Source organism: Pan paniscus, chromosome 12 (genome assembly GCF_029289425.2).
Source record: "Pan paniscus chromosome 12, NHGRI_mPanPan1-v2.0_pri, whole genome shotgun sequence".
Taxonomy (NCBI): domain Eukaryota; kingdom Metazoa; phylum Chordata; class Mammalia; order Primates; family Hominidae; genus Pan; species Pan paniscus.
Genome location: NC_073261.2, coordinates 125,304,429 through 125,320,427, shown reverse-complemented (window position 1 = coordinate 125,320,427; position 15,999 = coordinate 125,304,429). Strand labels below are relative to the sequence as shown.

General features: G+C 43.3%; 1 protein-coding gene across 11 annotated transcripts in view; it reads left to right on the top strand.

Annotated features, from left to right (window-relative positions):
- The window catches only part of SNTG2 (syntrophin gamma 2), a 408,896-nt gene that overhangs the window by 308,053 nt on the left and 84,844 nt on the right, over nt 1-15,999 (top strand). For 10 of the 11 annotated variants that reach the window (XM_034952500.3, XM_034952491.3, XM_034952496.3 and 7 more), the window contains one exon: nt 1,696-1,902. In XM_034952500.3, the coding sequence (XP_034808391.1) occupies nt 1,696-1,902 (207 nt within the window). Of the gene's footprint in view, nt 1-1,695; nt 1,903-12,959; nt 13,020-15,999 lie in introns of those variants that run through there. The other variant, XM_034952501.2, reaches the window with a different exon arrangement.

Genomic DNA, 15,999 nt, shown 5'->3' with positions numbered 1-15,999 from the left:
AGTTCATGTGGATTTGGGGACTGGACCTTGAGCATAAGTGTGAGTGGGGACTGTCCAGCTTGGCTGGTTGGCACAAGTGAACGGAGATGCCTCAGAATCATGATGGGAAGACCCAGCAGGTGGGCAGCTCCCCTTCCTTTCTGCTGCCATATGCAGGGCTGTGGGTGAACACCACATTCTCATTCAGGACTTTGGAAACCCCAGCCCAGGTGTCTCCCCTTGTTTCCCTTCACTGGGGAGAGACTGGTGCAGCAAAATTGATGGTGGGGTGCAACGTCCCAGGAAGCTGTCTGGTGGGGGCTCTTCAGGGTGGATCTGTGGACCAGTAAATGAATGGGTGAACTGAGAACTGAGGTGGGTCCAGAGAGAGACAGACAGAGACAGAGAGAGGGATAGAGAGAGACAGAGAAACAGACATAAAATAGAGAAACAGAAAGACAGAAATGGAGAGAGAGAAAGAGACACAAAGAGAGACAGAGACATAGAGAGAAATGGAGACAGAGAGAGAGAGAGAGACAGACAGACAGAGACAGAGAGATGCCAGCCAGGTATTGAGTGTGTGTTCACCATGCACCTCCATGCTGTGGACCTAGTAATTGTGACAACTGGGACCCCCAGTGTTCCTCTTCTGCCCTTGATAAAATGAATTCCGAAGTGGGGTGCAACCTTGCAGATGGGGGAAAGAAGTGGGGAGCTCCCCAGGCTGCTCCATGCAGCACAGGCTGGCAGCATCCGAGTCGCCGAGTGATTAATAGACGTGCTGTAAGTAACTTACATCTCTGGGTTAAACGATTAACCAGAAATGGAACAACATCATTACATCATTCCCTTTGTCAGGCCTTTGGGTTGGCAGAATGAGCTCCTGGGTGGCCGGGTGCCTTGTCATGCTTCAGAGGCGTTTTGGGCACTCGGTCCTTTATCTCAGGACAATGAACCCGCGAGGAGAGGAAGAGCCAGTAATTCTATAGAGACTCGGAGGCGCAGGGGACGCGCTTAGTTAGAGTGGTGGTGGTATTTTCAGTGTTTTCTGGTTTTATGATAAACACAAGCATCAATGTTTCAAGACTTTCATCTTTATCTTTTTTTTTTTTTTTTTTTTTAGACAGGGTTTTCCTCTGTCACCCAGGCTGGAGTGCATTGGTGGTGTGATCTTGGCTGTCTGTAACCTCGGGCTTCTGGGCTCAAGCAGTCCTACTACCTCAGCCTCCCAAATAACTAGAACTACAAGCGTGTGCTGCCACACCTGGCTAATTTGTTGTATTTTATTTATTCATTTATTTTTGTAAAGACAAGGTCTTGCCATGTTGCCCAGGCTGGTCTCAGACTCCTGGGCTCAAGCAGTCCACCCACCTTAGTCTCCCAAAGTGCTGGGATTACAGGCATGAGCCACCACACCCAGCTTCATCTTTCTCTTCACCGTAAAACAGGAAAGTGTGTGGTGACCAGTATTTTAAGGGAAAGGCACTTACAGAGAATTAGGCATTTGACATAATTTATTTACAGATATTTGCCTGTGGACCACTTCCGCACCAGCTGTGCATGAGAGGGCTCATTGCTCTGAATTTGCCTCCTTGTCTGCACCCAGGAGACCGTTTCCCAGATCACGCAAACGCTGCCTTCTCCCCATGCCAGGGCCCTCAGCATGGGAATGACCTTCCAGCGCTGCATGTTTCCAATCCATGCTCTGTTTTTCAGTTCTGGCTCACAGAGGACTGCTGGTTGCAAGCAAACTTGTATCTGGGTCTTCAAGATTTTGACTTTGAGGACCAGAGGCCCTATTGCTTCAGCGTCGTGGCCGGCCATGGGAAGAGCCATGTTTTCAACGTGGAGCTTGGCAGCGAGCTGGCCGTGTGGGAGAAGTCCTTCCAAAGAGCCACGTTCATGGAAGTTCAGAGAACTGGGGTAAGTGAACAACTCACACTCTTCTCACCTACACCTGCTCGGGTGTCTGAGACATAGCATTGGGGTATATGTAGCAGTTTATTGGGGGAAAAGAGGAATCTTCAGAAGGTGAGAATCTTTCACCGGAGCTACTGTGTGGAAATGATCGTTCGCACGGAGTCATGCGCTCCGTGGATAACATGAGCTGTAGTGGAAGGGAAGGGGAGGAGAGGATTTTGTGTCTGTGTCTACATTGAATGTGAGGAACGGGCTGCATTGCTTTCCAGGAAGGGACTCCACCGATGTGGCGCTCAAGTTCCTGAGAAGTGATGACACTTCTAGCCTGTGCTCCGGGAGACAGAACACCTAGCTTACAAATGAGTATAATGTGTCGTGCAGTTACTTGGATGTTTGTAATATTTTAAGGCACTTTAATGGTTCTTCCTCTCAAACTTGATGGTCCGAAGGAGAATATAAAATAGCTTGTGTGTCTGAATTGCTTTTCTCTTCCTGACAACAGCAAATACATCACTCACAAATTTGAATGTATACCATGTGAAGGGATAAGGAAGAATGCATTATAATCCTCCTTATCCTAAATAGCGGGATGATCCTTCAGGGAGGATGTGTGCTGCAGGAGTGAAGAGTGACAGGAGATAAACGAGGCAGCGCATCCCAGAGGAGCTCTGACCTCACACCAAAGTCCAGGCCTCCCGCCTGGCTGAGCGCGGAGAATGCTGAGTGTGAACTTAGTAACTAAAGATGGCTACTTCATTTAAATATACATATATATACCTTGAATGTGAAACTATTCTGTGTTATTTATCTTTCATTCAGGGTGTCAAAATGTATCCAGGCTCCTTGGCATGCCATCACAGAGCACGAAGCTTCCCTGTAACTAATGCACACTGAGATCTCTTAGTCCACAGAATGAAGCCACACCCAGATCTTCATAGAAACTGATGCCAACGTTTATTCTCATTTATCCCAGGCTGCTGTGATTTTCCCCTCAAATTGGGCACCCTAAATTGGAATTATGGTTGATTCCTGATGCTTAAAGTAACCTTTATATTTGAAGCATCCAATTCATTAACTATTATAGAACATGACATGCTGGAAAGAAAATTACTAAACAGGATCCTTCATCTCAGGGACTTCCTCAAATGTATAGTGGCATTTAGCCACTTAGAAACCATCAGCACTAAAGGTTCAAGTCGTTAAAAGGCAAAGTGAAAGAGCGTTTCTGGGACAAGGTGAACTTTCTGCCTGTTTTCTTTAGATAATAGCAGTAATCATTTTGCTTTCAACGTAAATACCGGAGAAGTAGAGAGAATTCTCCATTCGCTTGTGTGTGCAGGGGCTGCCCCACACCCTCTAGTGCCCCAGGGCCCGTGCCTGGCTGAGCAGAGTCCCAGTGGCCATTCAGACTCATCTATGGGAAGGTGACAGGTTACAGGAGAAGATATCCTGAATAAGAGCAATCATAGAATTACAGTGTTGGAGGGAGGGTGAAAGGTTAGTAATTTCATCTAGTACCCAGATGTAGTGAAATGAATGTCTGAAGCATTCTAGAGGGTGAAAGTTTATTTAGGATTCCTAAAAAATAGAACTTCTTTATGAATAGTCCTTCCTTATGTTTGGTACTGTCCTTATTCCACTAAAGGGGGTGAAGTCTGGGCACGGTGGTTCATGCCTGTAATCCTAGCCCTTCTGGAGGCTAAGGCAAGAGGATCCCTTGAGCCTCAGAATTGGAGACCAGCCCAGGCAACCAAGCCCAAGAAACCTAGAAGCCCCATCTCTGCAAAAAATAATAATAAAATATTAGCCAGGCATGGTAGCTCATGCCTGTAGTTCCAGCTACTCAGAAGGCTGCGTGGGGAGGATCTCTTGGGTCCAAGAGTTTGAGGCTGCAGTGATCTCTGATGGCACCACTGCACTCCAGCCTGGGCCACAGAGTGAGACCCTGTCTCAAAAAAAAAGGTATGGGGTAGGGTGGGAGTGGGGTCAGAGCTGGGGTTGGACTTTAATGGTCAGGACATCTTTCCTAGAGGAAGTGGTTAGTCTCTTTTAAAAATCGTTGGTGTCTTGCACAGGTGGAGAAGAGAAGGCATTCCCAGTGGGAAGCATTGAAAAATTAGGCTAATGTTCCATTTGGCAGAATGAAAGATCTAAGATTCAGGCTAGGACTCAGCAGGCAGCAATGTGCCCAGGTGAATTTTAGAGGAAACATTTTCAATAATCCAGGATTGAGATAATGAAGACCTTTCGTGGGGGATGGAGGCAATGAGGGTGTTAATAAGCCGGCACACCTGCAGAGACCGTAAGTGGGCGTGGGCATCCATCCACGTTTCTGCAGGACTGGGTAGAGTGGGGCTGTGGGGGCCGTGATGACCACTGTTGGGAAGAACTGCTGGGGCTGTGCCATGCTGCCCGTGACTGACTTGCTGGATCTTCACAACTCAGCAAAGTGGATGCCCTCAAAGAAGCCCCGGGTGGATGCTTCCTCGTGCAGGGTGGCAAGGTCATGCAAGACCTCTCAGGGCATTGAATTCCCAATTTATGCCTCACTCAGGATCCGTGTTTTAGGAACCCACCCTGCAGGCATTTCCTGAGCTCCATGCCACGTAGTGACCTGACTCCTATCAGATCTGCCCATGGTGTCCTGGGAGGGACAAAGCATTTCGAAATTAGATGGACTCACTCCCTCTTCGTGAATTAGAGAAAATAGTTCTCCAAAACTCCATTACATAAATGGTAAATTAAGTATTATAACTCATCATGGAGTACTTATAAAATTATATTACATTTAGTAATATCTGTAAATGAATTAAGTCAAAGGCCTAATACTGTATACTAGGCTGGATGCATTGCGTGTACATCATTTAACTTTTTTAATATGTCTAAGATGCAGTTCTTTTCTTTTCCCTTTTATTTTACAAATGGTAAATGAAAGTTCAGAAGGGCTATGTTACTTCTCCACAGTCACCTAGAGACTAAACCACGATGGCAGAATCTACGCAAGATTTCAAGAATTGCTGTCTTGAGAGTCACATTCTTTCTGCTGAAACATTCAGCCTCACATGTGACAGAAACAAAATAGTGTGAAGGTGCCTAGAACAGTCCCTGGCTTATTTCAAACTCTCCGTAAATGTGTTCTTCTTGATTCAGTAGCACTGCTGGATTTCTTTTCTCCACCTTCTGTCTCTGTTTTGCTTGTTTTGCTAGTTTTTTCTACTATTTCCTGACTTTGATCGTATTCCAACCCGACTCACAATTTTAAATCTCCAGAATAATTACATGTATATAGTGTTGATAGCACTGATTTTTCTTTACTAATTGTAACACTTTTCCAGCAGTGATTAGCATGTTCATTCCTTCTCTAAAAGGATTTCTGAAAGGAAAGCCCTGCATCCTTCACAGGCTCTGGATCTAAACTCATGACATTCCTTCACAGTCATTTCTGAATGCACCGATGTGAGGTCAGTACATTTTACAGAAAAGTTCTCCGTCATCAGGGTAGTAGCTTTGTGCAAGTCCTTGACCACCTTATCGACATTATTACTCTCTTAAATAATATCTACATTACAAATACTGTTCCAAGTTATCCAGAATTCAGTGTCACACACATGCATAAGAGAATAACAGACCTTCCGTGTTCCAGCCTCTCCATCCCTGCCTCCCAAGCTGAGGTACAAATGCCAATATTATGTTATATAATCTTCAAACTGTTTTTACACAAACTCAAGTATATTTTTTATTTTTAATTGAAAAGTCATCACATATGCATGTTGTTCTGCAATTTACAAGACTTTTGTACATCTTTATATCAATTTATCTAAATTTTTATGGCAATTTATTTAAATTCTAACAGGACTTTGCAATGTCCTGTTAGAATTTAAAATTAAAAACGTATATTTTTCCTAATAGCAACACAAAAACACAAAGTATAAAATATCTATCAGATAGGATGCCTTTGGCTACAAGTAAGAGAAAGTTCTTGACTCACCCAACAATAAACAATACCTATTGTTGCTATTATTTTCCATAACAAGGTTTCCATACTCCACCTTGCTGAGTTTTGAGTTCTAGATTGTGCCTCGGTGTGGCTCCCCTCCCAGTCATAAGATGCTTGTGGAAGCAACAAGCATTCATGTCGGTGTTCAGGGGAGGCAGAAAATGGCCTCCATAACCCATTGAGGATGTCCCCTTCAGCCTAGCTGTGCCAGCCTAGGTCATGAGCCCATCAGACCAAAGTACTCGTCTAGGGAATGCCATTGGCTGATTGGCTTCTCATCAAGGGAACACCATTGGCTGATTGGCTTGTCATCAAGGGAATGCCATTGGCTGATTGGCTTCTCATCAAGGGAACACCATTGGCTGATTGGCTTCTCGTCAAGGGAACGCCATTGGATGATTGGCTTCTGTGAACCAACATCCACCCTGGGGACTGGAAATGAAGTCAGCAACGGTCCCAACCTTTATGGTGCCGGGGACTGGTTTTGTGAATGACAGTTTTTCCACGGACAGGGCCAGGGGGATGGTTTGGGGATGATTCAAGCACATTACATTTATTGTGCACTTTATTTCTATTATTATTACATTGCAATCTGTAATGAAATAATTATACAACCCGCCATAATGCAGAATCAGTGAGGTCCCTGAGTTTGTGTTCCTGCAACTAGACGGTCCCATCTGGGGGGATGGGAGACAGTGAAAGATCCTCAGGCATTAGGTTCTCATAAGGAGTGTGCCACCGAGATCCCTCACAGGTGCAGTTCACAATAGGGTTCCCGTTCCTGTGAGAATCTAATACTTCTGCTCATCTGACAGGAGGCAGAGGTCAGGTGGTGATGCTCACTAACCCAGCTCCTGCTGTGAGGCCCAGTTCCTAACAGGCCACAGACTGGTACTGGTAAAAAAAAAAAAAAAAAAAAAGGATTCTATTAGGACATCCCAGAAGCAGGTGTAGAAAGGACATCCCAGGAGCAGGTGTAGAAAGGACATCCCAGGAAACAGGTACAGAAAGGACACCCCAGGGAACAGGTGTAGAAAGGACACCCCAGGGAAAAAGTGTAGAAAGGACATCCCAGGGAGTGGGTGTAGAAAGGACACCCCAGGGAGCGGGTGCAGAAAGGACACCCCAGGGAGCGGGTGCAGAAAGGGCATCCCAGGGAAGAGGTGTAGAAAGGGCATCCCACGGAGCAGGTGCAGAACTGGAGGACAACAATGTCTCCTGCGGTGCCTGAACAAAAGGCATTCTCATCAAATTCAGCTTTCTCCTTTGCAAGACAGTTTCACGAGATCACGTTTATGAAGTTTTCCTAGGTCTGTGTGTGCTATACGGATGCGCACCATCACCATCACCGCGCAGTGGGTCTCCTGTTAGAGGAGCCGGTCACGCACGGTGCTCCGTGGATTTTCCACTGCCAAGTCCTGACGAGCACGCCCCTGCCTGCCCGCCTCGGGGAACGGGACCTCACTGAGGCACACCAAGCTGTCATCCTTCCACACAGCTCCCTTGGTAGGAGCATTCTCCCTAATGGGCCCGTCTTTCCCTCCTGCTCCATTTCTGGACTTAGGTTTGCTCTGTGGTCTGAGCTGCTCTCACAGAACACCAATCTCTTCTGCCTGTTTCCAAGTTTCAGAAATTTTTCTGACAATTTCTCCTTTTTGTTTATAAAAGACTCTCCAAAGACTATTCTTGTTCACACACAGGTTAATATTCTGGCATTAGTAGTTGCTTGATATCAGATGCAACAGAATTTTAAGCAAATCAAGGTGGCTCTGTGATTCATTAATGCCTTTACCACTCCTACCGTACTATCAAGACAAGCACAGCCAAAAAGAGATTCTGTGTATGGCAGATGTGCAAAGGCAATTCAGTGGAGAAAGGAAAGCCTTCTGGACAAATTATGCTGGGATAATTGGATGCCTGTATACGAAAAAAAGAACTTTGACTCATTATATACATAAATATTATATATATATGTATAAACTCAAAATGAATATAGAACGAAATGTAAGTACGAAACTATAAAACTTTTAGAAGAATAAACAGCGTAAAGTCTTTGTGACCTCTGGTTATGCAAATATTTCTCAGATACAAAACCGAAGCACAAACCATGAAAAAAAATTGATAATTTAGACTTGAAATTAAAAGCAACTATTATTTGAAAAACACTGCTAATATAATGAAGAGAAGATATGAAAACTGGGAGAAAATATTTGCAAGGCATATAACTGATAAAGGACTTCTATATGTAATGCATAAAAAGATCTCAAAGCTCAGTGATTAGAAAAACAATAAGAAATTTCAGAAAAGGCTTGAATAAACACTTCAAAAAAGATTTCTAGATGGGAAATAGGTAGGTTAAAATATGCTCCAAATCATTAGCATGTAGGGAAGTGCAAATTAAAACAGTGAAATCTCACAGCACATATATTAGAATGAGTAAATTTTAAAAGACTGATGATGCCAAGTGTTGGTGAAGGAACTGGAACTCTCATTCACTGTTGGTGGCTGTGGAAAATGGCACACCCAGCTTGACAGTGTCTTAAATGTAAAGACAAATTCACCACAAGATCCAGAAACTTTCTCGTTACCCTGGTGTATGCAAAAATGCTCATAACAGCTTCATTTGTAAACAACAATAACTAAAAACAGCCCAAATGGTCACTGACATAGGAATCTATCAAAAATGTGTGTGTATCTATATAAAGGAGTGGAATTCATCAACAGAAAGAATGAATTATTGGCATATGCAATGATGTGGAACACTCTCCAAGCAACAAGAGTACATTCTGTCTAATTTCCAGAGCAATAGTTTAATGAGGTCCACTTCATTGAGTTTTTCTTTTATGGATTGTGTTTTTGGTGTCACATCTAAGAACTTACCCTTCCACCCTTGATCAGGATGATTCTGCCCTGGATTGTGTTCTAAGAACTCACCATTCTGCCCTCGATCAGGATGATTCTGCCCTGGATTTTGTTCCAAGAACTCACCATTCTGCCCTCGATCAGGACGATTCTGCCTGGATTTTGTTGTAGGAGCATGACCATTGCACATTCACATTTGTCACTGGTGTGGTAATGTGTGCCAAGGTAGATGGAAGGGGAATCTGCCTGGCTGCTGGGCCCCTGCACAAAGGCTCAGTGGGAGAGTCTTAGTTTATTTAGTGTTGCTGTAACGGAATAGCTGAGGCTAGGTAATTTATAAAGGAAAAAGGGCTTATTTAGCTCATAGTTCTGCAGGCTGGGAAGTTCAAGTGCATGGCACTGGCTTCTGACCAGAGCTTTCCTGCTGAGTCCTAACATGCAGTAGATCAAAGAGGAAGCCGACATGTGCAAAGGGGCCAAATATGAAGTGTGTCCTGGCTTTACGACAGCCTATCCTTGTAAAAACTAATTCATTCCTGAAAAATCTCATCCAGTCTCCAGAGAGGGAGAACTCTCTCACTACCTAGAGAATGGCAGCAAGCCACCCACCAGGGCGGAGCCATCATGACCCAAATGCCCTGCATTAGTCCCCACCTCTTAAAGGCTCCACCTCCCAACATCCTTACCTCGGCAACTACAGACTCAGCGTGTTTTATTGTGCTTTGCTTTGTTAAGCTCTGAAGATACTCTTTTTATTATTTATTTTTAATTGAAGATTTAAGGAAACCCTGCAGTAAGCAAATCTATCACTGCCATTTTTCCAGCAGTATGTGCTCTGTCATGTCTCCATGTCTCTGTCACATTGTGGGAATTCTTGCAGTATTTCCAATGTTTTCATTATCACTATATCTGTCACCGTGATATGTGTTCAGTTTTTGTTGTTACTGTTGTAATTGGTTTCAGGCACCACCAGTGTTGCTCATATAACATGACAAACTTAATCAGTCACTGCTATGTGTGTTCTGATTGCTCCACTGACCAGTCATTTTCTCATCTCTCTTCCTCTCCCTGGGCCTCCTCATTCCACGAGACATAACAGTATTGATATTAGGCCAGTTAACAACCCTGGAATGGCCTTGAAGTGTTCAAGTGAAAGGAAGAGTCACATGTCTCTCACTTTAAATCAAAAGCTAGAAATGATTAAGCTTTGTGAGGAACACATGTCAAAAGCCAGGACAAGTCAAAATCTTCTTGTGCCAAATAGCCAAATTGTGAATGTAAAGGAAAAGCTCTTGAAGGAAATTAAAAGTGCTACTCCGGTGAACTCATGAATAATAAGAAAGCAAAACAGCCATACTGCTGCTATGAAGAAAGTTCTGAACAAGATCAATGTGCTGAATAAGAACAAACCAGCCACAATACTCCTTTAAGCCAAAGCCTAATCCAGAACAAGGCCCTAGCTCTCTTCAATTCTATGAAGGCTTAGAGAAGGGAGGAAGCTGCAGAAGAAAAACTGGAAGCTAGCAGAGGTGGGTTCATGAAGTTTAAGGAAAGAATCTGTCTCCAAAACACTGAAGTGCAAAGTGAAGCAGCAAGTGCTGATCAAGAAGCTGCAGCAAGTTCTCCAGAAGATCCAGCTAACAACACTGATAAAGGAGGCTACACTAAACAATAGATTTTCCATGTAGACGAAACAGCATTCTATTGGAAGAAGATGCCATGTAGGAATTTCTGAGCTGGACAAACGTCATTGCCTGACTTCAAAGCACCAAAGGACAGGCTGACTCTCTTATTAGGGTCCAATGTATATGGAGACTTTAAGTTGAAGTGAAGGTTCATTTACCATTCTGAAAAGCCTAGGGCCCTAAAGAATGATGCTAAATCTACTCTGCCTGTGCTCTGTAAATAAAACCACAAAGCCTGGATGACAGCACATCTGTTGACAGCATGGTTTAGTAAATATTTTAAGCCCACTGTTGAGACCTACTGCTCAGAAAAAAAGATTCCTTTCAAAATATTACAACTCATTGACAATGCAATTGGTCACTCAGGAGCTCTTGTGGAGATGTCCAAGATTAATGTTGTTTTCATGCCTGATAACATCCACTCTACAGGTCACAAGTCAAGGACTAATTTTGACTGTCAAGTTTTATTATTTAAGAAATACATCTCATAAGGTTATAGCTGCCATAGATAGTGAACCCTCTGATGAGCAAGTAAATTGAAAACCTGGAAAGGATTCACCACCCTAGATTTCATTAGAAATATTTGTGACTCATGGGAGGACATCAGACTATCAACATTAGCAGGAGTTTGGAAGAAGCTGATTCCAAACCTCATGGATGACTTTGAGGGATTCAAGACTTCAGTGGAGGAAGTCACTGCAAATTGATAGAAATAGCAAGAGGACAAAAATAAAAGTGAAGGCTGAAGATGACTGAATTGCTGCAATCTCAGGATAAACTTAGAACAGATGAGGAGTTACTCTTATGGATAAGCAAAGAAAGTGGTTTCTTGAGATGGAATCTACTCCTGGTAAAGATTATATTAATATTGCTGAAATGATAAACATTTAGAATATTCCATAAACTTAGCTGATAAAGTAGCAGCAGGGTTTGAGAGAATTAGCTTCAATTTTGAAAGAAGTTCTACTGTGGATAAAATTCTATCAAACAGCATCACATGCTACAGAGAAACTTTTCATGAAAAGAAGAGTAAATCAATGAGGCAAACTTCATTGTTGTCTTATTTTAAGAAACTGCCACAGCCGCTCCAACCTTCAGCAGCCACCATCCGCATCAGTCAGCAGCCATCAACATCCAGGCAAGGTCCTCCCTCTGCTAAAAGAGGAAGACTTACTGAAGGCTCAGATGACCACTAGGTTATTTTAACAATAAAGTATGTTTAAATTAAGGTGTGTATATTGCTTCTTAGACATAATGCTTTGCATACTTCATAGATTACAGTATAGTGTAAGCCCAATTTTTATATGCACCCAGAAACCAAAAAATTAGTAAGACTTTTTGCTTTATTGTGACATTTGCTTTATTGCAGTGGTCTAGAACCAAACCTATGCTATCTCCAAAGTCAGCCTGTGAATTTCAACATGAGTTTTGGTTGGGATAAACCACATCCAAACCATAGCAGGGAGTCAGGCTTTTCCACGTGATGCCAGGGAAGAGGCAGCTGGTGACATGCAAGCGGGGCACCTGCAGGAGGTTTTTGTGCAGGGCTATGCAGGGGAGGAGGGAAGACAGCCCGGTGGCTCCTCAGAGGGTGGCAGGGGCACAGCCTCACAGACAAGCTCCATGGAGATCCTGCCGGAAGTGTCCGGCCCCACTCCGGGGTCTCCATGTCAGTGGGTTTTCCATCCCCTCTGGAAAGGAGGGGAAGATAACGCTTTTCTGGTTTTCCAATGAGTAGCATTCTCTCTGACACTTCGTGGCAAGTATTAACTTCACCACATTACTAAAATGGTGATTATTTCATTTATCAAATGTCATCAGTTAATCAGCAAAATTTTCACATAACTGGGGCATCTCTTTCGGTTCCAAGCAAATCTGGAACTACTTTTTGGTGAATAAGTTTCATGGTATAACATGCACTTCACCTGCTTAATCACAGTACACAAGTAGCCTCATTTTGGGACAACTCAATCAAGTAACTGACAATGTCAGTTAATGCAACATATTGTTTATGGAGGGCAGGAGGTGTTAGTGAGGTATGTTGTTACCTGACCATGTCAGTTACCACACCAGGTTGCTGTTTATGGAGGGTACGAGGTGCTAATGACGTATGTTGTTATCTGACCATGTCAGTTACTGCACCAGGTTGCTGTTTATGGAGGGTACAAGGTGCTAATGAGGTACGCTGTTATCTGACCATGTCAGTTACTGTACCATGTTGCTGTTTATGGAGGGCACCAGGTGCTAGTGAGGTCTGCTGTTACCTGACCATGTCAGTTACCGCACCATGCTATTGTTTATGGAGGACAGGAGGTGCTAGTGAGGTATGTTGTTACCTGACCATCTGCTAGGTTCTTTTATTTAAAAAACATTTTAGATTCCTTACTCATCTTACAAGACTCAATTCTGTTTTTCTTGCTGCTTCCTGTAGTAGGCCTCCCTCCAGACTTCATGGCCATTACTAGTGCAGTGGTAGCCAAGAAAAGAAATACCAATGCTTCTTTCTCTTTTGTCAGAACGAAGAGCAAAGAGAACCCAAGTGAAGATGTAAAGCCTGTTTATGTAAGTGTGACATACAGTAGTCTCCTTTCTATTCTGTTTTGCTTTCTGAGGTTTCAGGTACCCGTGGTCAAACGTGGTCCAAAGATATTAAGTGAAAAATTCCATAAATGAATAATTCCTAAGTTTTAAATTGCACATCATTCTGAGTACTGTGATGAATCTCGTGCCACCCTGCTGCATCCCCCCAGGACGCGAATCACCCCTGTCAGTGCGCCAATCACCCCTGTCAGTGCGCGAATCACCCCTGTCAGTGCGCGAATCACCCCTGTCAGTGCGCCAATCACCCGTCAGTGCGTGAATCACCCCTGTCAGTGCGCGAATCACCCCTCTGTCAGCGCGTGAATCACCCGTCAGTGCGTGAATCATCCCTGTCAGTGCATGAGTCACCCTGTCAGCACGCAAATCGCCCCTCTGTCAGTGCGTGAATCACCGCTGTCTGTGCGCGAATCACCCCTCTGTCAGTGGGCAAATCACCCCGTCAGTGCACGATTCACCCCTCTGTCAGTGCGCGAATGACCCCTCTGTTAGTGCGCGAATCACCCGTCAGTGCGCGAATCACCCCTCTGTCAGCGCGCGAATCACCCGTCAGTGCGTGAATCACCCGTCAGTGCGCGAATCACCCCTCTGTCAGTGCGCGAATCACCCCTCTGTCAGTGCATCCAGGCTGCACACCACCCAGTAGTCACTTAGCAGCCGTCTCTTTGATCAGATTGACTCTTACAGTGTTGCAGTGCTTGTATTCAAGTCACTCTTATCGGATGTAGTCATGTCACATAAGGGCTACTGAAGTGCAAGAGCAGTGATGCTGGTATACAGTAATAATTGTTTTATTCATTTCTATTACTAATCTCTTACTGCACCTAATTCACAAGTTAAACTTTATTGCAGGTATGCATGTATGTAGGAAGAAACATCGTATAGAGCACAGATAGGGTTCCTTACCTCCATGCTTTCAGCCATTCCCTAAGGGTCTCGGAATGTAACCTCCTTGGAGGAGCGGGGGCTCCCGTACAGGAATTAAGGTTTTGTGTGGGGGCTGTTTTGGTTTCTGAAGACTTTTGCTTATATCATTTTTCATGTGGTTTGTGCTGTTTTTTTGTAACCAGAAAAGTTTACTTTGATTTGCTATATCTGTGCCGCATCTCTGATGTGCTGCGTGCTTTTTGCGATGTTTTCAGATGGGAAGCTGGCTGAAGTAGGTGCTTTTCTCCAGCGGTCAGTCAGGCATCCACCTAGCCCAGGGTGGCCCTCTCAGGATTCCAGGACCACTATTTCTGGGCATTGCAGATAACATCCAGCTGTGAAGCAAAATCTTTTCTGAGCACCATAGCTAGATACATTGTATATGAGAGAGACTGATGCACATGCTGCCTTTTTAAAATTCATAAGTGACTGGGAAGATCGTTTTGAATAAGTCACTGAACCTTCCTAAGAATTGGTGTACTTATTTCTAACATGATTACTATATCTTTGCATGATATTATAAAACTTAATTGATGTTTATAAAGCATTTCACATGGAAATATGCAAAACATAATTTTCTTACAAGCTTAAATTAATTTTCTAGATAAATTTTCAAAAAAATCTTTTTTGAATTATTTAAAAAACCACTATTGTTAATGAGTTTGAAATATGATATAGAATAATACTACAAATGTATTTTTGTTTCTCCTGAAAAAAATCCAGAGAACCTAAGAGAAAGTCAGGTGAAATATTGAATAACATTAGATTAGAGTAGATTTATGGGGTCATTAAAAGATAATTATTTGTTACCAGAACCTCCAGTTTAATTACACAATTAAGTTTTAGATTGTCTTCATTATGTACACCAACCTTATCGCAATTCTAATCTACCTCATCTCTTTCAGAGCTGGTTTGGCAGCCAGCTTTATTTTAAGTTAAAACCACCAAGATAATTGTGTGGCTTCTGTTGATGACTCTTAAATGTTTCGTTTTCCTTAAATACACAACAGTTGCACAAATGACCTGGGAAGGGACTGGCCTTGGTGGGACCCACTTGATTCCTTTTGAGCTTCTCCAGCTCCTCTCAGGAGAAGCACCAAGGTCAGAGGCTCCTGGGACTCCTCACCATTTTGGAGCCTCATCCAAATTTATGTTAAAATTCAGCTTTTCCTTAAAATTGTTATTCATTCGCTTAAATCCTCTCTGTAGTGTATTCTCAGCCACTGAAGCAAATTACGAATTACAATAAATTCACAAGTGACCTCATATTAAAGTTATTCAATGCATTCATTTACAAACTTTCTGAAAGTATCTAACTGATGCCTATTATTCTACTCTAGTGCTTTGCTTTTAATAAGTGTATTATGTAATTATAGAAACTTTATATAAAGTTTGTCAAATCCGATAATTACTAGTTTGCATATTCAAACTCAGATATTCACAAATGAAGTTATATCCTGCTGCTGTGCACGTGGACACATACAGAGGTAAAGTTATGCTCTGCTGCTGTGCACATAGACATGTAGATAGCTATTCAGGCTCGTGGGAAAGGCCTACTGGCCCTTATCTAACATCGGTGCCCACTTTACTCCAAGTAGTTTTTTATTCAGTTGTGCTTGTCGCAGGGTCAAGTGTCTTAGGGTTGTGTGTGATAAATGCCGAAGGGTCTTGAAATTGTGAATTCATGAGTGGATAAAACCAACACTCACTCTCCCGTCTTGGAGGCTGGGTAACTGTGTGTGTTATGTGGTCTGTGGTGGTGTGTGTATGTGGTGTGTGGTGTGGTGTGTTTGTGTTTATGTGGTGTATTGTGTGGTATGTGGTGTGGTGTGTGTATGTGGTATGGTGTGTGTGCTTGTATATTTGGTGTTTATGGTGTATGTGGTGTGTGGTGTGTGTTTATGTGGTATGTTGTGTGGTGTGTGTGTTTGTGTGGTGCATGTGTGTATGTGGTGTGTGTGTGCTTGTGTATTTGGTGTTTATGGTGTATGTGGTGTGGTGTGTGTTTGTGTGGTGTGTGTGTGTGGTGGT